Here is a 24,174-nt window from a genome sequence, read left to right as displayed (position 1 = left end):
TAAAGTTTCAAGGATTCTCATCTTCAACATTCGCCTGGAAAGCAGCTGGCTCCTGATAGCCAGTTTGTGGCAGTGATTAAAGCAACTATAGAAGCAGGTCTAAGAAAAAGTGCTCAAGGGGCAAATAAGAAAACAGGTGTGCAGAGAATGAGACGGGGGCCGGGATGGGGAGGGGGTACTGAAAGGAGTTGAACAAGGTTTCCTTTATTCTTCTCAGCTTTTTCAGACCCAAGACAAGCTCTTGAAGACACGTATCAAATGCTGTGTCCTTCCTTATCTATAGTCAAAACAAAACAAGTGATAAAAAATTGCCTCATCCTTTCTGTACTCTCAATAAAATGCATAGTACAGTAAGAAGGCATTACTGAGATGTGCCATCTTAGGAGAAATTAAAATTGGGACATGAAGTGAGGCCGCGCACTATCAAGTCGCCGGGTTAGGATTTCACAGCCAGTGTCCGTTACCAGCAGCGTGTGCTCAAACTGAGCAGACCGTTTCCCGTCTCTTGTCACTGCAGTCCAACCATCTGGCCAGGTTTCATCCTGCCATCCACCTAAAACAAAAGCAATTTCTTAATTTGATTGCTCAGTCGTCTAAATAAATATTCTAGGTAAATACATAGAAAACTACTATGATCCCTATTTATACATGGTTTTAGCTAAAGCCTTTCCAACTTCATTTTGATCTTTAATACCCATGAAGTAATGATGATGCTGAAACTTCTTCAGGTGGGCTGCAATGTCACATTTTGTATATTTCCCCATATCAAATATTTCCGAACTAAGACAATGGACTTCAATTTAGAAAACACATTGATAATACTCATCACATAACTATGAGTGAAGACTTGAACTAATAAATTTAGTTCTTTCCTGATATAGCTTTGGCTTCTGACTAAACTATGGCCAGTGTATATTGTGAAGGAAATAATGTAAACATTTAAATTTCCATTACAGTATTTATTTCCTGATATAATTTTTAAATGGCAGGCACAAAATCAAATGGTGCCAACTGATCATTCTATAAAATTTTTGTAGACCATACAAGTGTAACCATAAAGAGGGGCAAAGAAAAAGAAATAAGGATTATCAAGAGAATAAGAAAATACTAGAAATGTTAGAGAGGAGAGGGAACTATGAAAGGGAGAATGAAGGTTCAGAGAAAAAAGCTGAAAAACAATGACAGAAAACTCAAGGATGTGATGAAGGAAAGGCAGAAAGGTAAAGCCCCAGAGAATCAGAGGTGGAATGAGAAAGTCAGGCAATTCTAGGCACTATTATAAAAATATGCATCTACAGAGACATTCTCATTTCAAAATTAGATGTCAAAAAAAATCAACACATTCTTCATTTAGGTAAAATATTATTTCTAGGCCTCACTGACTCAAACAGAAAAACTTTAGAACAAAAACTGTAGTGAAGTGTAACCTTTTCAATATTAAATTCTAGGATAAAAAGAAAATATAAGAGAAGGCTTTAAAAAAGTTAACCCATGCTGCATCAAAAAACAAAAGATGAGTAAACAGGAATTTCCAATATAATGACCACTACAGAACTGGATTTAAAGCAAATTACTCTGATTATACTGTGATCTGATGAAACAGGTTCTGTTGTACAGTCAAGTAAAATATACTTGGCTACTATTCTAAGGAAATATACTTTACAACTGACTGCTCATGATCAACACCTTATTCTACAAGAATGACAAAAAACACTACATTTGTGTGGTCTTTAATGTAATAAAGTACTTTCATTAACATAAACCAGCTCACTTAATTCTTACAGCAGCCCTGGGGTAAGATAAGGGTTATAATGTTCTTTTAAAGTGACCCCCACCTCTTGGTTGAGTCCTAGTGATCCCTTGAGTGTGGGCTAGATTTAGTGACTAACTTTAAAGGAAGAGAAGATGGAAGCCACTCCCAAGATTAGGTTTCAAAACAATTATAAGGACCCAGAGAAGAAGTATCCTTTAATACAGGGTTCAGAGCTCACTAGCCCTACTGTTACTGCCTCACTATGCATCCCCTAAGCCCAACAAGGAACTAGCAGAAAGCATGCTCCTGTTATTAAATGACAACTGCTCTGACACTCTCATAAAACTGAGCCTACCATCACCACCATTTGCCTATCACAGAGAGTAACATGGTGACAAAACAGCTGCCAGAGCAAAGTGTAGTTGTCCTGTGTTTTCTTCACATTGCTATATGATACCACAAGACAGTGTGCAGACCCTGAAGAGCCGGACTGTTAATGAGTTGAGACTCCGACAAATTCTGCCATGTAAGCAGCTAAGAAACCTAGGCAAGTTACCCTCTTCAAGGATAAGTCTGATTCTCTGTGTGAAGAGGAAAATACCTTCCTCGTAAATTGTGGGAAAATAAATCCATAACTGTCTGCCTCAAAGTAAGTGGCTCAACAAACCCTCTCCTCCTTGGTTTCTCCTTTTCCCCTTCCTCCATCAAACAAACACTTTTACACAGGTTTGATGCAAGCTTCTAATATTACAATACACATTGTGACAAGATCTTAATGAAAAGGGACCAAGATTCATGTACCTCAGTGCCTTCTGATGGCTAGAGAATTACCATGTAGGAAGTACACCTTCTTGCTAACCTTACTATGTTAATTCTCTTTGTGATAATCAAATTCAAAATGAAAAAGGGAATGAAGCTCAAAGACAGAAAGTATAACAGACTACTAATCTAAGAAGTAACAAAAGTAATAAAAACTCAATTAAAAAATGTTACAGTATCATTTTTTCTCACCTTCACAAATCATTGGCTCAATTGTAAATACATGACCCGATTTCATCACTCCAACTGCTTTGTTTTCTGAAAATTAAGGAAAAATATCCAAAGTTAAGCAACAATCAACATTGTACTGTTGAAAATCTCATAAGAAAGAGTATACAGTTAATATTCTCATTGTGTATCTTAATTATTTTCTCCTGGTTCTCTTCCTTAAAATAAGTCATTCATCAAACAGGAAGTACACTAATAACCACCTACTTTGGGAGACATATTGTTCTACACACAGCTCATTTGCTTATGCTTTCTACATTAAAATATAGAGATGTCCACAGGCTAGATTTCAGGTATCATTATCACTTCTGTAAGTGGAAAGTGATACCACTTATATTACTACAGATTAGAAATGCAATCACAGAACCAAGTAGAATGCCATCACTCATCCATGTAAAAAATTTGAACAGGGGCTGGGGAAGTGGCTCAAGCGGTAGCACGCTCGCCTGGCATGTGTGCAGCCCGGGTTCGATCCCCAGCACCACATACAAACAAAGATGTTGTGTCCGCTGAGAACTGAAAAATAAATATTAAAAAAATTTTTTTTTAAAATTTGAACAATAGTATTTAAGATCATGCCTAACGTCTCCCAACTCTCTGGGAAGAGTGAAGTGTGTGGGAGCACAGCCCACAAAAACAATCACATGAATTTCCTGAAAAGTTTTTTATAAGTTGTCTTTTTTTCTCATCTTCAAATAGGAAGAAACCCTTTGCACATTAGCCTATTTTTTAAAATGCTGAAGAGTCCTTCCTTTCTATTTAAAAACAAAAAAAAAAAAACTCCATTTCTCCCTCCAAATACTTTTTTTTTAACCTTTTTTATCCAAACTCCCTAATATGAGAGTATTTTTCAGGACCTTCATGAGAAAGATTATTATAAATTAAAATGTGTCCAGACCTGATATTCCTCAAAAAATGCAAAAAAATAAATAAAAGTTTAGACATGCCTTTTTAGACAATCTTTGACAACAATAGACAACTAACTAATCTAAATTTCAAACTAAAATACCTGAAAGGTGTCAGTTAAATAAGTGACTGCACTTACTCAGCCTGACCACCAGGTGGCAAACACCAGCTTTTTGGGTTCCTTTTCCTCTGTAAAGAAGCTGCGCCACCAGGATCATTACTTAATGAATGGTGAAGGTATGCACCAAAGCTCAACAACTAAATGCAACTCCTTCTAGGTGTGATCTAACCTCACCTACAGGTTTACATTCCTGCACCTTTCCTGGTGAACAGCCAGCAGAGCTGCTTTTTATTATCTCGGATTTTGTCAAAATACACTCACCAAAGGCTCCAAATCTAGTTTTTAAACTCATATAAAAACTTAAAAGCAATTAATTTCACTTCTAATCTCACAAACTTTCTCTCAAAATGATATGTACTTTACTACATATACAGAGTCAGTCTATAGTCCCTTGGAGAATCCAAAGAAGATGTCAGAGTGTCCATATGGTATCACAAAAAAGAAAAAAAAATAAGGATAAAGGAATCCAGATCTGTGCTGTCCAGTGGCAGAGCTGGCCACGTGTAGCTGCTACCAGGCACCTGAAAAGTAGCTAATCAGAACTGAGTTGGGATAGTGTAAAAATATTGCAAATTTTGAAAACTAAAGCAGCATATAATTATATATTGTTACCCAGTGTAGTGCCTGTATCACCTAGCTAAGTTTCTACCCGACCTAATCTTATCTTTAATGACAGGGCTCCTGAAGGCCAGATGTACCTCTCAGGTAGGCTAGCCAAAAACAGGTTGGATTTCTAAGGCTACCCAAGTGACATCCAGGCAGCTTCCATACTAAGAGATATCCATGCCAACTGCAATGCCAGGAAGCACAAGACCATACAAGGAGTAAATGCAGATAAGATAATGCCTGAGTTCTGGGAAATTTCTTGCCTATTCCAGGGAAGGATATGAATATTCCTCCCCTTTATTACTTTACCCTCCCCCATTTCTTTTACCCTGTATCTATGACTTTCCCACACCAACAAGTTGAGGAATTTGATTTGCGAATGTGCTTCTCCATTCTCTGATCATTGAATAAAGTTGTGCTGTTGGTACTCAGCATTTGGCCCTCGTTTTTAGCTTTCACAACACCCAAATGAAAAAGACCCTGCTTTGGAGATCTCCCCTTTTTTAAGGAGATAACAACATCTCAATAATTTTTGTTCCAATTAAAATTTTAAATGATATATAGGATGTAATGGCATAATTATTTTAAAACACATACCTACAATGTTTTACTTTTTTAATGTGACTACTAGAAACTTATATCATTTATGTGCTTCATAATAGATTCTCTGTGTTAGCGCTGTCCGAGAGAAATATATCTTCCTTCCATATTCCATTCCTATTTCTGCCACTGATTTATTATTATTCTAGAAGTTACAACCCTTACTCATTTCTTAGAATCTTAAAGTTTCCATTTCTCAACATAGCTCACGAAACAAATACACATTATCTGTGTAACTGTACTATTGCAGACAGATGTCAGGTAGTTTTTTAAAAACCTGAACCTGTTCTATCATCTGTATCAAAGAATTATTTAAAGTACACTGTAAATGTTGGGTATTGTCATCGTTACTTTCCAACCACTAATGACTTCAAGAAGAAAACTCACCTAATGAGGATTTTTCTCACATTAGAAGGGGTGGAGAGAAGTTATTCAACAATTTCTGGTTCCTCCTTCACTTGGGTCAAGATCAGTACCAATGCTCGCTCTGGCATTTGTTTACTGGATTGTGTGACTTTGAACAAACAGACTGCTTTCCACGAGTATTATGTCCCTTAATCCTCATAACAATTCTAAGATAGGTATCATTCCCAATTACACAGATGAGAATACTTAAGCATGAGGAAATCTGTGTGAGTATTTATATAATAATGGCTCAATAAGTGCATGTGTGTGTGTGTCTGTTGAATTTCTTTCTAGGTCACTTATGGTGGATAGCTTTCACTTCTGGCAGTAAATATCAGACTTGTTGCTACACATATCTAATCTCTTTCAGAGAAAAGGTTTGTGAAAGACATTGTCTATCAGTTCCTTTTTTATTCTTCCATACAGTTGTCACTTGAGGAAAAGTACTTTGTTTATTCCCTTCTATTTATGCCGATATACTATAGCGTCTGACACAATCTAACCACTCACACCAAACCAAGCAAGATGAACTGATTTCACCTAAGGAATCAGAAGAGAGATGACTACACATATGGCAGATTGTTGAACATTTCCCGGAACAGATTACTTTCAGGGTACTCGGATTACATTTCCCAACTTCCCATGCTGTTAAGTTACAATTATGTGAAAAATTCCTGCCAATGAAAAACAAATGTGCATGATTTATGTCACTTCCAGGCTGGTTCATTAAAACTCCCAAATATACCCCTCCAAAGCTTTGTCCCTTCCACACTATCTGTTCACTATCTGTTCATAGTGACTGTCTTAGACTGTTGTATAACCATGACCTAAACCTGATCTATGTTTAAACAAATACACATTCCAGGGGTCTATTTGTTACAGCAAATAGATTACTCTAATGAATACAAAATAGTAGGCCCTATTATAGGTTTGAATAAATATTTCTTGAGTAAGTTGTTAGCACAAATCTTTAGACAGTACTTACTGGCATAGTGGGGTACATTGGGAGCTGTATGAAAAAGCTTATGTATTCCATGCCCACAGTAGCTTCGAACAACTGAAAATCCATTTGCTTGAGCATGCTTCTGAATAATATTTCCCAATTCTCTGTATCGAACACCAGGTTTCACTGAAAGAAAAATAGAAGATTCATGACAAAGAGTAGTAATAACCAACATTTTCTAAGCAATTTGTATCTATGTGCCAGGGACCTTTGTAAATACTTTATGTGTCTTCATGCCTAAATTTACAAATGAGGAAATTAAGCCACACAGAGGCCATACAGTAAATAGCAAAGCTCTGATTCAAACCAAGAGCACCTGAAGTTCCTCCTCTAACGCCAGACAAACAGAACACCTTGGGTGCTAAAGGGGTAAGGACAGCACCTTTTATTCTCTCTAATTAAACAGATACGGAACAACAGAATGGAAAATACATTTCCCTGTATAGGCTTCCCTAAGGTCAAGAACCATACTATTCTATTCCACTCTATTCCATTCTAAAAAGCAGAGGAAATAAGGAAGGCAAGTGTACCAGAAGAAAAAGAAGTGTCCAAGAGTGTCCAAACTTGTCCCAAGTTTCATTCAGGTCAACTTCTGAAAGAAGTACTTCTCCCCTGGGCTGTTTCATTCTCTAACGTGCTTCTCAAACTATTCATAATTGAATCTAGAAAAGGTCCCAGGGTACAGGTCCTAGGGTATACCTTTCACTATATACATACTGCCCTGTTTAATCTTTATAAATTTAGTAGTGCCTTAAGGGGAAAAGAAAAAAAAATAATAAGTGGTTTTCATGTTAATAAGGCCATTCTGGCACTAAAACCCCAGGAGTGGGGCACTGCCAAATTTCTGGAACAATGAGTCAAATTCCAAGGGTCCTCTAACTCTTAGCCTACCTGATTTCCAAAGAAACATTCAGATGCAATCTACCTGCCCCCATATAATTAATTTAACAACTTAAGGAATCAAAATTTAATAATTTTACTTGCTCTTAACCATTCCAACTTGATGTTTTCGGCAGAAGGAAGGTAATTTCTGATTTTGAGAAAACATGCTGACTTTCACAAAGTTTTTCTTTCATTCCTATCCAGGTTCTCCTATCAGCCCTGGGTTGGAAAGCTGGGGGCTCATGCAACAAATTGTGCAGTACATAATAAAGAAAATCCCCATTCAGCAGTAATGAAAGAAGGTGAAAGAGTCTTCCATAATTGTCAAACTTGAGCAATTTTGGTTCAGAGCGTGTTATCTGGAAACATATTTGAACATCACACAGGAGATGGTGGTACAACTGATATCTAGTGTGCAGATAGACACCAGAGATGCAGTTAAGCATCTTACAATGCACAGGACAAGCCCCCTGTCACAAAGCATTATCAGACCCAAAAATGTCTTTAATTCATACATTTAAACATACTACTCTAGAAAAGTTAATTTAACAACTTCACAAACTCGATAGTACTCTACACTAGGGTGAAAAACAATTAGTATTTTTAAACTATGGGAACAAGAACGACATATATAATATTGTTAATAGCACTTTCCAGAGTTCAAGAAACTTTTGTTCTTTCTTGACTATTGCTATCAAGACTAGTTTCTCGCAGTTTCTTAAGTTCTAGTCATATGTCTTTTTGAAACAACACTGCAGCTTTCTGATTATTTCAATTACCTCACAGAGAAGAAAAGGGATATCAACACTGAATATATTATCTGACAGAAATCCTAAAAATTATTTAAAACTGAAGCTTCTACAAATGATAAGCACAGAAATTCTCATTTCACAATTCCACCTACAATATTAAAAGTTTTAAAATAATCAACAGTGAATTATAAATTTCTAAAACCTTCAGATATTGATACATGAAAATATTGTCTTTCATTTTCACACATCCAACATTATATAATTAGTAAAAACTTCACCATCTTCCATGCCTGTTAAAGAGTAACTAAAAACGATAAAAATAACAAACCAATGTTATTACAGATAACTATGTGTTAAATAACTATGTCCTGTTCAATACTCTGGAGAAGTGGGGGAGTGGTAGCAATAATACACTGAATAATACAGTTCAAACACTATGGATTTTAACAGAAAGCAGTTTGTCCTCAAACTATCCTTTTATTAGCAATGTGTTAACAACTTCAATAAGACTTTCCTTTTCTTCTCCCATTCCCAGAAAGTATTGAGTAAACCAAAAAAATTAGGATAAGCTGCTGTCATGAAGACACCATGGAAAAGATCCTACAGAAATGCACATATTTCCACTCAGTACTACAACAGAATGATATCTAGAGACCACCAAAATCCCGTAGGAGAATAGTTACAGAAATTTAGATACTGTGAAACATAATATGTATCTATTAAAAGAAAGGGGCAGCAGGTGCAGTGGCACATGCCTGTAATCCCAGAGGCTCGGGAGACTGAGTCAGGAGAATCACAAGGGTTCAAAGCCAGCCTTAGCAATGGTGAGATGCTAAGCAACTCACTGAGGCCCTGTCTCTAAATAAAATAGAAAACAGGGCTGGGGATGGGGTTCAGCGATTGAGGCCCCCCGAGTTCAATCCCCAATGCCAAAAAAAAAAAAAATGGGGCAGATCTGCTACTTTAAAAGATCCCTAAGATTTAATTGAACAACTGTCAAATTATAGAAAATTACAAATATTATGATTCCATTTAACCTAATTAAACCCATACACATATCTATATATGTCAAGACACAGAAGAGAGGGGGAAAAAACCTAAATGTTAACAATGGATACCTCTAGATACTAAAGAGAAGAAAAGTGAAGTGGGGAGGCAAATGCAAAGAAGGATCATTCACTTTCCTCACAAAATCGTCAGGCTTGTTTCAATTTTCTGTAATAGAAACTAATACTAATGTAGTTGAAAGAAAAAAAAGTAGAAATAAAAACTACACAAAAGAACCACCCACACACTCCTCATTTAAAAGAAAAAAATATCAGAAGAGACAGAGGATCATAAGTAATCACCTGTCCATTTGCATCAAGACATTCCCACATCATCTTTAAACACATTAACCATTAAACACTAAGCTAACTCAGGTAGGGCAATGGAAAAGCTGTTAGGTACAAGAAACACACAACAATACAGTGATAAAATGCATCACTGGCAAAGCACTGCCAATGGGGGCCCAGCACTGAAGCTGACCTGCATCGATGGCTTGCATAAGGCACTCGTATGTGGTCTGAACTAATTTCCGTGCTCCCTCATCCACGTCTCCAACAAAAAAGGTCTCATTCAGGTCCCCATGATAACCATTGCGATAAAGAGTGATGTCCACTGCAAAAGAATGTGTAAATATTAAGATATATTTATTTTCATTCCACAATAGAACTTAGTTTTTCCAATATGACAACATCAAGTAACTTAATGGAAAAGATGACTTTTGCATTGTCAAATTAGACACCAGTGAATGTGTAGTTACTCCCTAACAAAAATTCCTTGAGGGTAATTAACTAAACTCACTGTGGAAAACAGATATACGGCTTACAGCACAAGCCAGATGGTGAGTTTTTATATTCATATAGTAATTAGATAATTTGTGGCAGAGGAAAAAGTTATATGGGATACAATCATGCAAGATAAACATCCAAGGTTAGTAACATTAAACTGAGGACTCTGGTAAATTTTTCCATTAAATAAAAAATGCTATTTTCACTTGACATCTTTAATGAGTTTCTTCCTTCTCCTAAAAAAAAAAAATATGTAAACAGCAAAACTTAAGATAATCTCTACACCTCAATACTCTCTTGACCACCACCCCACCACAGGACTGAGGATAGAAGCCAGGGCCTTGGGTGTCCTACGCAAATGCTCTACCACTGAGCTAAACTCCCAACCTTTTTAATTAATTAATCTTTCATTTATTTCTGAATACTCATCCTCTCTTCATTTCCATGCTGTAAGAACACAGATTACTAATATGTCACTATCATAACATAAATGACTATCTAGAGAACATATTGAATGTACATTTTTACTGTGGATTTCAACCAATCTCCAACATCGAAGTACAGGTGTTTCAACTCCAGCACAATGTACACATGTATAAAAAAATCTCACACATTTTACACATAATAAAAATAGCAAGGTTTACATAAAAACAGATGCAAAATCTGTGGAACTTTATAAACACATCATCTAACTAAAGCAATAACAACCATAATAAAAATACTATCACAATTAAATCTCTATTCTCATTCTTGACCAGCATCACAGTTGGTCTATTCTATGCAGTCTTCAACCCTGGGAATCATGTTTCCTTGGATTCCTTTAATATCCTAAACAGAATAATTTCATTAATACTAAAGTACCATCAAGGAGATGCTTCTTCGTTAACACTTATTTAATCCCAGAGGAAAATGCCTTTGGAGCTTCTTCTCTACACCTGCAGCTTCCTAAGATAACACAACACAGAGGTCCTTAAAGGCACTCCATTCAAGTAAGGCACTTCTGTGAAATTTTTAGTTTTTTTTTTTTTAAGTCTTCATTTATTACTAAGGATTTTTCTTACCTGTTAAGAAAGCCTATTCTGATCTCTTAAAAACCACTAGGGGATTCCAACATGGCGGCGGGCGCGGAGAGATCAAGTCTCTGACCTCTTCAGCTGTGCAGGCATAGGGAGTCGTAAACAGCCTAAATCTGTTTGCTCAGGATCACTAGGCAATGCTGAGCTGACGAGGATCTGGGGCGAACAGTCTGGGCCTCTCAGAACACACACTGAGCCCGGACCGGCTTCCCGCAGACAAACAGCTGTGACTCAGCACTAATCCATCCGGCTGAAACAACTGGTCGGCCCTTCTGATCCTACGGAGGTAATGCCAACCGAGCCTTCATAGGCAGTGGCCACAGGTTTGAAACGGGGCTTGGGAGAGACAGTAAGGACCCACCCGTTGCATTGGTCACCCGGCAAAGGGAAACAAACTGTCGCCATTTGCAAGAGATACCACCATGGCAGAGAACTGACGTCATCAGACTGCGACGGAGGAGATAACTTCATTGAAACCTGCAGCTACAGGTGTGTAATCCCCTAGCCTTCCCTCTCCACACAGCGGGGAAACCTTAAGGGCCCCTCCCAGCTCTCCCGTGAGCGTGGTAGCCAGACCCAGGGAATTAGAGGTGGCGCGGGACCCGCGGTGTGGAACTACCACTCCCACCAGTGCTGACAGCTGAGGTCTCTTGCACCAGCTACCGGGGGCGTGGCTACCGGAGGGCAAGTAAAATTCGCAGAGGATTCTCAGCCCCAAGCTCTACAAACTTAGGGTCTGAGGGAATGGCAAACAAGGAGAGTGTGCCCAGTCATTCATGACAACAGGGCTCCCGGGAGCAGCAGACCTGGCGTGTACCCAGTATTGTGGTGAGCGGCATCTGTGAGAGGGGCCTGGCTAGAGGAAAAGTGGGGAAGTGACTAGACACAAGAGGAGGCCCTAGGCACTCAGGACTGGAGACTCGCCCAATCTGGGAGGAGGAGCTGCTGCACAGGGATTGGTTCCCGCGTACTGACAGGAGAAACTTGGCCTGGTGGGCACAGCGCCACCTACTGGAAGAGAAGTTAATCAAACTCTAAGACTGCATTTATTAGGTTTTTTTTCTTTTTTCTTTTCTCTTTTTTATTTTTGATTTGGATTATTCTTTCATTTTCATTTTTCTTTCTTGTTTTTTAAATTTTTTTTACAATTTTTTAAAATTTTTTTTCTTCCAATTTTAATTTTAATTTTTTTTATTATTTTTTTAAAAAATTGTTCTTTTTTTATTTCCTATTTTTTTCTTCTTTTGTCTTTTCATTTCTTTTCAATTATCTTATCCCCCCTTCCTTGAATTCTACCTGCTTACTCTCATTCTCTTTAGTGACTTCTTCCCTTCCCTTCTAATACCTTTCCTCCCAAGCATCAAATAAATTTATAGGAATAAACAGTAACTCAGCAGTCAAACAGAACAAGAAGTAACATGAGCAGCTTCAAAAAGCAAGGAAAAAAAAGGAGTACAAACAATGCAGGACAGCCTAAATATTCAGGAGGACCTAGAGTCATCAGAAAAATGGTCATATAAAGAACTCATGGAACACCTTAGACAGATGGAATGGAACCTTAAAGAGGATACGAGACAGCAAATTCAAGCAGCGAAAGAACACATTGAGAATGAATTACATAAACAGATAAAAGAAGAAGTTAAGCATCTTTATCAGGAGATAGAGATTATAAAAAATAATCAAACAATAATTCTAGAAATGAAGGAAACGATAAACCAAATTAAAAACTCAATTGAAAGTATCACTAACAGAGTGGAGCAAGTAGAAGCCAGAACGTCAGATAATGAAGACAAAATATATCATCTTGAAAAGAGTCTAGCCAACTCAGAAAGGCTGGTAAAAAATCACGAGAAAAACATCCAAGAGTTATGGGATAACATAAAAAAAACAAACGTACAAGTCATCGGGATAGAAGGTACAGAGATTCAAACCAAGGGAATGAGTAACCTGCTGAATGAAATAATTACAGAAAACTTTCCAGAAATAAAAAAGGAAAAAGATATACAAATTGAAGATGCATACAGGACACCGAGCACACAAAATCACAGTAGACCAACGCCAAAACTCATTGTTATGAAGATATCCAATATACAGAACAAAGAGAAAATATTAAAAGCTACAAGAGAAAGGAGACAGATTACATTCAGGGGTAAACCAATAAGGTTAACAACGGATTTTTCATCACAGACACTGAAAGCAAGAAGGTCATGGAACAATGTATTTCAAACACTGAAAGACAATGGATGCCAACCAAGAATTCTGTATCCAGCAAAATTAAGCTTCAGGTATGACAACGAAATAAAAATCTTTCATGATAAACAAAAGTTAAAAGAATTTGCAGCCAGAAAACCAGCATTGCAAAGCATTTTGAGCAAAACACTACACGAGGAAGAAATGAAAAACAATAACCAAAACCATCAGAGGGAAGTGCCTCGGTAAAGACAGAGGGCGAGGGGAAAGATAATCATGGAGAAACAAACTAAATTTAAAAAAAAAAACGATAAATAATCAAACATGGATGGAAGTACAAACCATATATCAATAGTAACTCTGAATGTTAAAGGCTTCAACTCTCCAATAAAGTGACATAGGCTGGTATCATGGATTAAAAAAACAAATCCAACAATATGCTGCCTCCAGGAGACACATCTGACTGGAAAAGACATACACAGGCTGAAGGTGAAAGGATGGGAAAAAATATACCACGCACACGGTCCTCGTAAGCAAGCAGGGGTGGCCATCCTCATATCGAATAAAATCGACTTCAAGACTAAGTTAATCAAAAGGGATAAAGAAGGACATTATGTACTGTTAAAAGGAACCATTCACCAACAAGACATAACAATTATCAATATTTATGCACCAAATAATGGTGGTGCGACATTCATAAAACAAATTCTCCTCAAGTTCAAGAATCAAATAGACCACAACACAAAAATTATGGGTGACTTCAACACACCTCTCTCACCATTGGACAGATCCTCCAAACAAAAGTTGAATAAAGAAATTATAGAACTCAATACCACAATCAATAACCTAGACTTAACTGACATATATAGAATATATCAACCATCATCAAATGGATATACTTTTTTCTCAGCAGCACATGGATCCTTCTCAAAAATAGACCATATATTATGCCATAGGGCAACCCTCAGTAAATATAAAGGGGTGGAGATAATACCATGCATTTTATCTGATCATAATGGAATGAAACTGGAAATCAATGATAAAAGAAGGAAGGAAAAATCCTTCATCACATGGGAAATGAACAATATGTTACTGAATGATCAATGGGTTACAGAAGACATTAAGGAGGAAATCAAAAAATTCATAGAGATAAATGAAAATACAGACACAACATATCGGAATCTATGGGACACAATGAAAGCAGTTTTAAGAGGAAAATTCATTGCCTGGTGGTCATTCCTCAAAAAAAGAAAAAACCAACAAATAAATGAACTCACGCTTCATCTCAAAGCCCTAGAAAAGGAAGAGCAAAACAACAGCAAATGTAGCAGAAGGCAAGAAATAATTAAAATCAGAGCGGAAATCAATGAAATTGAAACAAAAGAAACTATTGAAAAAATTAACAAAACTAAAAGTTGGTTCTTCAAAAAAATAAATAAGATCGACAGACCTTTAGCCATGCTAACGAAGAGAAGAAGAGAGAGAACTCAAATTACTAACATACGGGATGAAAAAGGCAATATCACAACAGATGCTACGGAAATACAAAAGACAATTAGAAATTATTTTGAAAACCTATATTCCAATAAAATAGAAGATAGTGAAGACATCCATAAATTTCTTAACTCATATGATTTTCCCAGACTGAGTCAGGAGGATACACACAATTTGAACAGATCAATATCAATGGATGAAATTGAAGAAGCCATCAAAAGACTACCAACCATGAAAAGCCCAGGACTGGATGGGTATACAGCAGAGTTTTACAAAACCTTTAAAGAAGAATTAATACCAATACTTTTCAAGTTATTTCAGGAAATAGAAAAAGAGGGAGCTCTTCCAAATTCATTCTATGTGGCCAAAATCATCCTGATTCCGAAACCAGACAAAGACACCTCAAAGAAAGAAAACTACAGACCAATATCTCTAATGAACCTAGATGCAAAAATCCTCAATAAAATTCTGGCGAATCGAATACAAAAACACATCAAAAAAATTGTGCACCATGATCAGCTAGGATTCATCCCTGGGATGCAAGGATGGTTCAATATACGGAAATCAATAAATGTTATTCACCACATCAATAGACTTAAAGATAAGAACCATATGATCATCTCGATAGACGCAGAGAAAGCATTCGACAAAGTACAGCATCCCTTTATGTTCAAAACATTAGAAAAACTAGGGATAACAGGAACTTACCTTGACATTGTAAAAGCTATCTATGCTAAGCCTCAGGCTAGCATCATTCTGAATGAACAAAAGTTAAAGGTATTCCCTCTAAAATCTGGAACAAGACAGGGATGCCCTCTATCACCACTTCTATTCAATATAGTTCTCGAAACACTGGCCAGAGCAATTAGACAGACAAAAGAAATTAAAGGCATAAAAATAGGAAAAGAAGAACTTAAATTATCACTACTTGCAGATGACATGATTCTATACCTAGAAGACCCAAAAGGGTCTACAAAGAAACTACTAGAACTAATAAATAAATTCAGCAAAGTGGCAGGATATAAAATCAACATGCATAAATCAAAGGCATTTCTGTATATCAGCGACAAAACTTCTGAAAGGGAAATGAGGAAAAACACTCCATTCACAATATCCTCAAAAAAAATAAAATACTTGGGAATCAACCTAACAAAAGAGGTGAAAGACTTGTACAATGAAAACTACAGAACCCTAAAGAGAGAAGTAGAAGATCTTAGAAGATGGAAAAATATACCCTGTTCATGGATAGGCAGAACTAACATTATCAAAATGGCGATATTACCAAAAGTTCTCTATAGGTTTAATGCAATGCCAATCAAAATCCCAACAGCGGGCTGAGGATGTGGCTCAAGCGGTAGCGCGATGGCCTGGCGTGCGTGCGGCCCGGGTTCGATCCTCAGCACCACATACCAACGAAGATGTTGTGTCCGCCGAGAACTAAAAAATAAATATTAAAAATTCTCTCTCTCTCTCCTCTCTCACTCTCTCTTAAAAAAAAAAAAATCCCAACAGCATTTCTTGTTGAAATAGATAAAGCAATCATGAAATTCATATGGAAAAATAAAAGACCCAGAATAGCAAAAGCAATTCTAAGCAGGAAGTGTGAATCAGGCGGTATAGCGATACCAGATTTCAAACTATATTACAGAGCAATAGTGACAAAAACAGCATGGTACTGGTACCAAAACAGGCGGGTGGACCAATGGTATAGAATAGAGGACACAGAGACTAATCCACAAAGTTACAACTATCTTATATTTGATAAAGGGGCTAAAAGCATGCAATGGAGGAAGGATAGCATCTTCAACAAATGGTGCTGGGAAAATTGGAAATCCATATGCAACAAAATGAAACTGAATCCCTTTCTCTCGCCATGCACAAAAGTTAACTCAAAATGGATCAAGGACCTTGATATCAAATCAGAGACTCTGCGTCTGATAGAAGAAAAAGTTGGCTCCGATCTACATATTGTGGGGTCGGGCTCCAAATTCCTTAATAGGACACCCATAGCACAAGAGTTAATAACAAGAATCAACAAATGGGACTTACTTAAACTAAAAAGTTTTTTCTCAGCAAGAGAAACAATAAGAGAGGTAAATAGGGAGCCTACATCCTGGGAACAAATTTTTACTCCTCACACTTCAGATAGAGCCCTAATATCCAGAGTATACAAAGAACTCAAAAAACTAAACAATAAGAAAACAAATAACCCAATCAACAAATGGGCCAAGGACCTGAACAGACACTTCTGAGAGGAGGATATACAATCAATCAACAAGTACATGAAAAAATGCTCACCATCTCTAGCAGTCAGAGAAATGCAAATCAAAACCACCCTAAGATACCATCTCACTCCAGTAAGATTGGCAGCCACTATGAAGTCAAACAACAACAAGTGCTGGCGAGGATGTGGAGAAAAGGGTACTCTTGTACATTGCTGGTGGGACTGCAAATTGGTGTGGCCAATTTGGAAAGCAGTTTGGAGATTCCTGGGAAAGCTGGGAATGGAACCACCATTTGACCCTGCTATTGCCCTTCTCGGACTATTCCCTGAAGACCTTAAAAGAGCATGCTACAGGGATGCTGCCACATCGATGTTCATAGCAGCACAATTCACAATAGCTAGACTGTGGAACCAACCCAGATGCCCTTCAATAGATGAATGGATAAAAAAAATGTGGCATCTATACACAATGGAGTACTATGCAGCAATAAAAAATGACAAAATCATAGAATTTGCAGGGAAGTAGATGGCACTAGAGCAGATTATGCTTAGTGAAGCTAGTTAATCCCTAAAAAACAAATACCAAATGTCTTCTTTGATATAATGAGAGCAACTATGAACAGAGCAGGGAGGAAGAGCAGGAAGAAAAGATTAACATTAAACAGAGACATGAGATGGGAGGGAAAGGGAGAGAAAAGGGAAATTGCATGGAAATGAAGGGAGACCCTCATTGCTACACAAAATTACATATAAGAGGTTGTGAGGGGAATGGGAAAATAAACAAGGAGACAAATGAATTACAGTAGATGGGGTAGAGAGAGAAGATGGGAGGGGAGGGGAGGGGGGATAGTAGGGGATAGGAAAGGTAGCAGAGTACAACAATTACTAATAGGGCATTATGTAAAATTGTGGATGTGTAACCGACCTGATTCTGCAATCTGCATTTGGGGTAAAATTGGGAGTTCATAACCCACTTCAATCTAATGTATGAAATATGATATGTCAATAGCTTTGTAATGTTGTGAACAACCAATAAAAAAAAATAAAATTAAAAAAAAAAACACTTTTGCAAAAAAAAAAAAAAAAAAAACCAACCACTAGGGACTTAAATTTAAAAACTGCACTATACTCAACACTGCTTCCATATTACACTGACAGCTGTCACTTATTTACCAGTCACGTATGAATTAAGCACCAAACAAATGCATAGTATAAATATTTAAGACACATCTAATATGATGTGTTTTAAAAGAACATGCACAAAATTGTAAAAAAAGAAAGAAAGAAAGAAAAAAGAGGCTTCCACAGACTTTCAAATAATACTAAGTTTTAAACAGGAAAAATCATAAATATAGAAAGCAAGTCAAGAAAACAAAACTCACACTAACATATTTCTTACCATTAACAATATCACCTTCTTGCAAAGGTCGTCTGTCTGGAATTCCATGGCATATGACTTCATTCACTGAAGTACAACAAGACTTTGGGAAATTATAGTAATTCAGGGGAGAAGGATAGCAATTTCTTGCAATGCATGCCTATAATACATTAAAATAAAATAATTTGGAATGTGCAAAGAGGAAAAATCTGCATGCATAAGATTTTAAAATCTGAAGTTGGACAAATGCTAATATAAATAACTTATTTAATATTTTATCTTTAAAACAGTAGTGGATATTATGTCTTCCTTTTAAATGAGATCACACATGTTGCCCAGGTTGTCCTGAATTCACAGGCTCAAGTGATCTTCCTGTCTCAGCCTCTCGAGAAGCTGTGACTATGCCCCACCATGCCTGGCCGGTGGATATAATTTTAAAGAGCATACAACAGTCAGATATGCTGTATGCAAACCAGTTTTACTGGTACTTGTGTAAAGAAAAACCAAATTCACATTCTACAAATATATACAATTGCTACTATGTGAAGACTCTACTTTAGAATTTACTCCTTGTGAAAAAAATATTTAAAATAAGTAATAAGTATTTTTATGATTACAATTTCTTATATAGAAATAAGCCTCTATCCCTATGACCAAAAAATGAATAATAGTGTAATTAAGAAATGATAAACAATTCCCTGAGACATTTTCACCATTCACTACACTCATTTCATTTTCATTGTTTACTTCATACCAGTGAAGAACAAGAAATCTTAGAAAATGGTCTGGTTTCCAAAACAAATTTTACCTTGGATGTTTTTACACAATCGTAATCACAGCATACATCATTTGTTTCCATACTGACACACAAGTCTTCATGCTAATAATTTTCTAATACTTGCATAAAATATCATTTGTGGAATATATCATAATTTTACCAGAAATTCTACCATTATTGGAAATCTAAATAAACTTAAAATTTTCTGAATTATTAAAAAAAAAGCTTACAACTAATAACTACATCCCTTTGGCTTTTCCCTTATTTAAAACATGCTTCTATATTTCACAGAGCATTTTAAATAGCAGTTTAGAGAATAATGAATTCAGAACATTTTGACTGAAAATGCCAACTCCATCATCATTTACAAGTTGTATAACCTTGGACAACGTAATTAACCTCTCTCCTCAGTTTACTTTTCTATAAAATAGAGATGATAACAGCATTTACCTCAAAGGGCTACTGGGGAGATTAAATGAGTTTATTTGAAAGAAAATACTTTCTAGGGGTTCCTGGCTCACAAGAAGCCCTCAAAATGCTTAATGCATACTAGACATTTTATGCTAACATATGTAACAAGAGCCCAAAATCAAGATTATAAAAATCTGAATAAAAATATTTATAAATATCTTTACAGTTCAAGACATATTATCAAATTATTTCACAAAGGTTGTCTCCATTTACAATATCATCACCAAGTAAAAAGATTACCAGAGTACCAATTTCATCCTCACCACACTATAATAAATATTAGCATCTTTAAAATACTTACCATAAATTTACTATGTCTTTATAATTCACATTAATCTGATTACTGAAATAATTTTAATACACATTCCATGTTTTAAATGGACAACACTTCTTTTATGAACAATTTAATCATATAATGCATGCACATACCTACTAGTTTAAGGTCTCTCTGACAGGCAATTTTTATTTAAAAGAAAAAAAAAGATATCCCTGTATCATATTTACTACAAATACTTGTCTGTTTATTGCCTTTTTTTGCGAGATATAAAAGGCAATATTGATTTCAACCAATCTAGCTTCAGAAGTCATATTGTTCATGTCAGAATATTGGGTGTAAGACATTTAAAAACATTGATAAATTTATCATTTTGTAAAAGCACAATTGAAATGCTGAGGCTTCTAAAATACTATATTTCAAGCTCATCACAGACCTCAGTACAACAAATACAGTCATTCATTTGCATCAATGGGGGACTAATTCTAAGATAAGCCCCCACCTAATGGTTACCAAAATCTGTAGATGCTCAAGTTGTTTATATAAACAGTGTAGAGTTTGCATATAACTTACAAAAATCCTCCCACTTTAAATCATCTCTACATTACTTATGATACTAATACAATGTAAGTGTTACGTGAATAGTTATTATACTGCACTGTTCAGGAAATAATGACAAAGAAAAAGATCCATACATGTTCAATACAGATGCCATTTTTTCCCCAAATATTTTCAATCCACAGTTAGTTGAAACTATGGATGCCCATGATCCAGAAGGCAGACTTAAACACTGGCATAATGATTGCTGAATGCTTTCTATATTTGAAACAAAGCAAAAATTAGCTTTCAACTCAGCTTAATAAGGTTATTGTAGACATTCTGATCATAAGTCAAAAACACCTAATAATGTCATTCCCCCCACCCCCACCCCATGCTGGGAATCAAATCCTGGGCTTCACACATACTAGCATGTGCTTTACTATTGAGCTACATCCCAAATTCTAAAAGTTTTCCAAAATAAAAAAAAAGTAAAGTTCTTACTAAGTGTACAGCATGATCTATTTCTTCAGTAGTTACACCTGGTTTAATCATCCCAGCAGCAATATCCAGCACTTCTCTAGCAAGCTGTAAAAGAGGAACACTTGGTACATTCAAAGAGAAATTAAAAAAAAAAAAAAAATAGAAATCTGTATCCTTTGTACTATCTTAGATGTTTTGGGGAAAACTGATGAAATGAATTTTCCATTCAATATAATTTTATATAAAATATAAAAATATTTAATATAAATATGCAAACATTTCTACATAAAAATGTACATTCTAGGTTTATCTGAACAATAATCAACTGACAGAGGTTGGGTCTTCTCACACTTCTATAATGAAGAATAGTGGAGGGAAATAAAATAGACAAATGAATTTTCTCTAAGAATCTTGGTAACTAAGTAAAAGGAATATGAATTTCTCCAGATTATCAAAACAAAGTAGTATCAAACGACTTTTAAAGTGCTGCATAAAAATCTAAATAAACACTATCAATGTATCAATTATTTTTCTTTAGAAAAATATAAATATGTGATTTTACCTTGTTAACATCAACGACTATCATACATCATAGGTATTTCACAACAGGACCTTTAGTTTATCTTGTCTTAGGACATTAATGAAAATAAAATGACAAAAACCTAGTTCTTAAAACACACACACACACACACACAGAATATAGAGAAAAAAACAAACTTACAAGCAAATATAGATTACTTGCCATACTAATTTTCATACTATTTAAATGGAGATTAACTGTTGTATTAAATGATACAGTAGCAATAGTTTAATGAAAAGTATGGCTAAGTCAGTCTTAACAAAGTAATAATATTGGAGACCTTTATAAATCCAGCAAATCGCTGACTTCATGTCCAAGCACTGCTCAAACATATCTTACCCTAAAGGGAAAAAATAATTCTTACCCTACATACAAGTCGCATCCCTTCTATGTCTTCAGATGAGAGTAATTTAATTTGAGAAGTACCTTTAAGAGCCTGTTCAGATTCAGACATTCCTGTAACAAAAAAATAAGTAAAATTAAAATGAATAGAAAGATGTAGAATTCATTAGCATAATAATAGTCAAGTCTTCCTAAATCACACAATATTTCATTTTGAGAGGTACAGGTTAATTTATTTAAAAGACATTTTTTAATATGTAAAAGCAATTTGCTAAACAAATTGATGAATTCTATAGAATAAATTTTCAGATATATTAGAAATCAGTCAATATTTATAGAGTACTTATTATATGCCAGGCAGTGTGCTAATAAGCTCAGTAAACAATTCACATTTGGATAATAACATACAATTTACAAATTGCTTTTATGATCATTGTCTCATGAAGCAACTATATACAAACAATTGATGAATCAATTACACTATTTTTCTGAAACAAAAACCCAAGTCAATGTTTTTTAAACTGTAGTTTTTGATCTTTCAGTGGGCTATAAGTACTTTTTTGAAAGTGAAAAAGGGAATAAAAATTACTAGGTTCTATTATACAGACTAAGATAAGATAAGTGCTACTGTGAAATGTTTGACTGCTAATTTATGTATACATACCTGGACCAATCATGATATAAAATTCATTTCTCACTCTGGGTCACAATCAAAAAGTCTGAAAAATTATCGCCCTAGTAGACTTCACTAATAAAATTTGTCTAATTCAAGTTTCACATATATTTAAAATAAACAGACATTATAGCAATTATTTCAAAATTCTGAAAAAATAATGTAATGAATGAATTACCAGCCAATCTTGTTTATAAGCACTAGTGAGAAAAACTCGAAATACTGGGAGGGAGGAAGGGAGGAAGGGAGGAAGGGAGGAAGGGAGGAAGGGAGGAAGGAAGGCAGGCAGGCAGGAAGGCAGGCAGGCAGGAAGGCAGGCAGGAAGGAAGGAAGGCAGGCAGGCAGGCCAGCCCGCCCAACTTAAGGGAGATTCATACCAAAAAGGCTGAGACAGATTAAGACAGATTAAGGAAAGAAAAATAAATGACCATCTAAGAAGATAATTCTGATAACATGGCCAGCTACCATCTTATTGTGACAAATAAATCTCTGGCCAAGAACCATTCTTACAGAATGCCCACTATCAACACTATTATTTAAGACTGTTCTGGTGATACTAGCAGATTTGAGAGAAAGAAATAAGACATATTAAATGAAAAAGAAAGGACAAAATCTTTTAACAATTTCAGACATGATTACATATCCCTAGAACAAATGAATCATCTAAAAAATGACTAATAATAAAAATTCAGCAAGTTGGCAGACTGTATAGCAAATATATCAAAATCAGGAACTTTCCCATATACAAACAAAAGCTAAAAAATACAAAACATACTATTCACCCAAAAAATAAAAATTAATTAATTAATTAAAAACCTCTTTAAAATGTTGAGCTTGCTTATAGGTGTGCACACCTGTAATCTCAGCAACTCTGGAGGCTGAGGCATGAGATCACAAATTCAAGTCCAATCTTAGCCATTTCCCAAGACCTTGTGTCAAAATCAAAAATAAAAAGGGCCAAGTATATAGCTCAATAATACAGCACCTCTGTGTTCAATTCCCAGTATCACAAAAATAAACAAATAACTAAAGTACTCAGAATTTTCAATAAAAGACCTACAGGAAGAAAATATGAAAATATCATCAAAAAACATAAGACGTAACAAGTAATACAGGAAAAAAAAATACCCTGTTCTTAGATAGAAGACTCTATATTGTCAAGGTATAAATTCTTCTAAAATTAATGTACCAATTTTAATACTACCCCATTAAAAATTACAAGATATTTTTAGAAATCAAACTGATTATAAATTTTACATAGAAAAACAAACATACAAGAATGGCCAGAAAAATGCTCAAAAAGAAGAAAGGTAGGGGCAACAAGGCCTACCAAACATGAATACGTTATGTAGCTACAACACTTAGAGTTTGTCAATGGTATGTAATTAGACAAATGGGTCAATGAAGCATAACAGAATCAAAAACAAACCCCCAAACATGTGAGAATTAAAGGATGCATTTCAAATATAATATAGGTTACATTTATTTTAGTATTTAAGAATGTTTTGTTTATCACAAATGTAGTCAATTGGCGAAAAAATTAACACATCAAAGGAGTATTTTCCTTAACAATTATAAATGAGGTTAAAAAAATAAAAGTAATGAAACAGGGGAAAAGGGATAAAGATATGAATACACAGTTCAAAAGGAAAAAATACAAATAACTGAACATATGAAAAGAATCTTCCTCATAATTTAAAAATGCAAATTAAAATAATAGCAAATTATCAATTTCATCTTTCAGATTAGCAAAGATCATCATGCTTG

General features: G+C 35.4%; 1 protein-coding gene across 3 annotated transcripts in view; it reads right to left on the bottom strand.

Annotated features, from left to right (window-relative positions):
* Positions 1–230: 230 nt before the first annotated feature.
* The window catches only part of Metap1 (methionyl aminopeptidase 1), a 63,010-nt gene continuing 39,066 nt past the window's right edge, over positions 231–24,174 (bottom strand). For 2 of the 3 annotated variants that reach the window (XM_026402005.2, XM_026402004.2), the window contains exons 5-11: positions 21,757–21,848; positions 20,834–20,917; positions 18,291–18,429; positions 9,603–9,734; positions 6,424–6,567; positions 2,765–2,830; positions 231–553 (exon numbers count right to left, since the gene is read on the bottom strand). In XM_026402005.2, the coding sequence (XP_026257790.1) occupies positions 390–553; positions 2,765–2,830; positions 6,424–6,567; positions 9,603–9,734; positions 18,291–18,429; positions 20,834–20,917; positions 21,757–21,848 (821 nt within the window). In that variant the 3' untranslated portion in view covers positions 231–389. The remainder of the gene's footprint in view (positions 554–2,764; positions 2,831–6,423; positions 6,568–9,602; positions 9,735–18,290; positions 18,430–20,833; positions 20,918–21,756; positions 21,849–24,174) is intronic. The other variant, XM_077803589.1, reaches the window with a different exon arrangement.

Source organism: Urocitellus parryii, chromosome 10 (assembly GCF_045843805.1).
Source record: "Urocitellus parryii isolate mUroPar1 chromosome 10, mUroPar1.hap1, whole genome shotgun sequence".
Lineage (NCBI taxonomy): Eukaryota > Metazoa > Chordata > Mammalia > Rodentia > Sciuridae > Urocitellus > Urocitellus parryii.
This window is presented reverse-complemented; position numbering and strand designations above follow the sequence as displayed.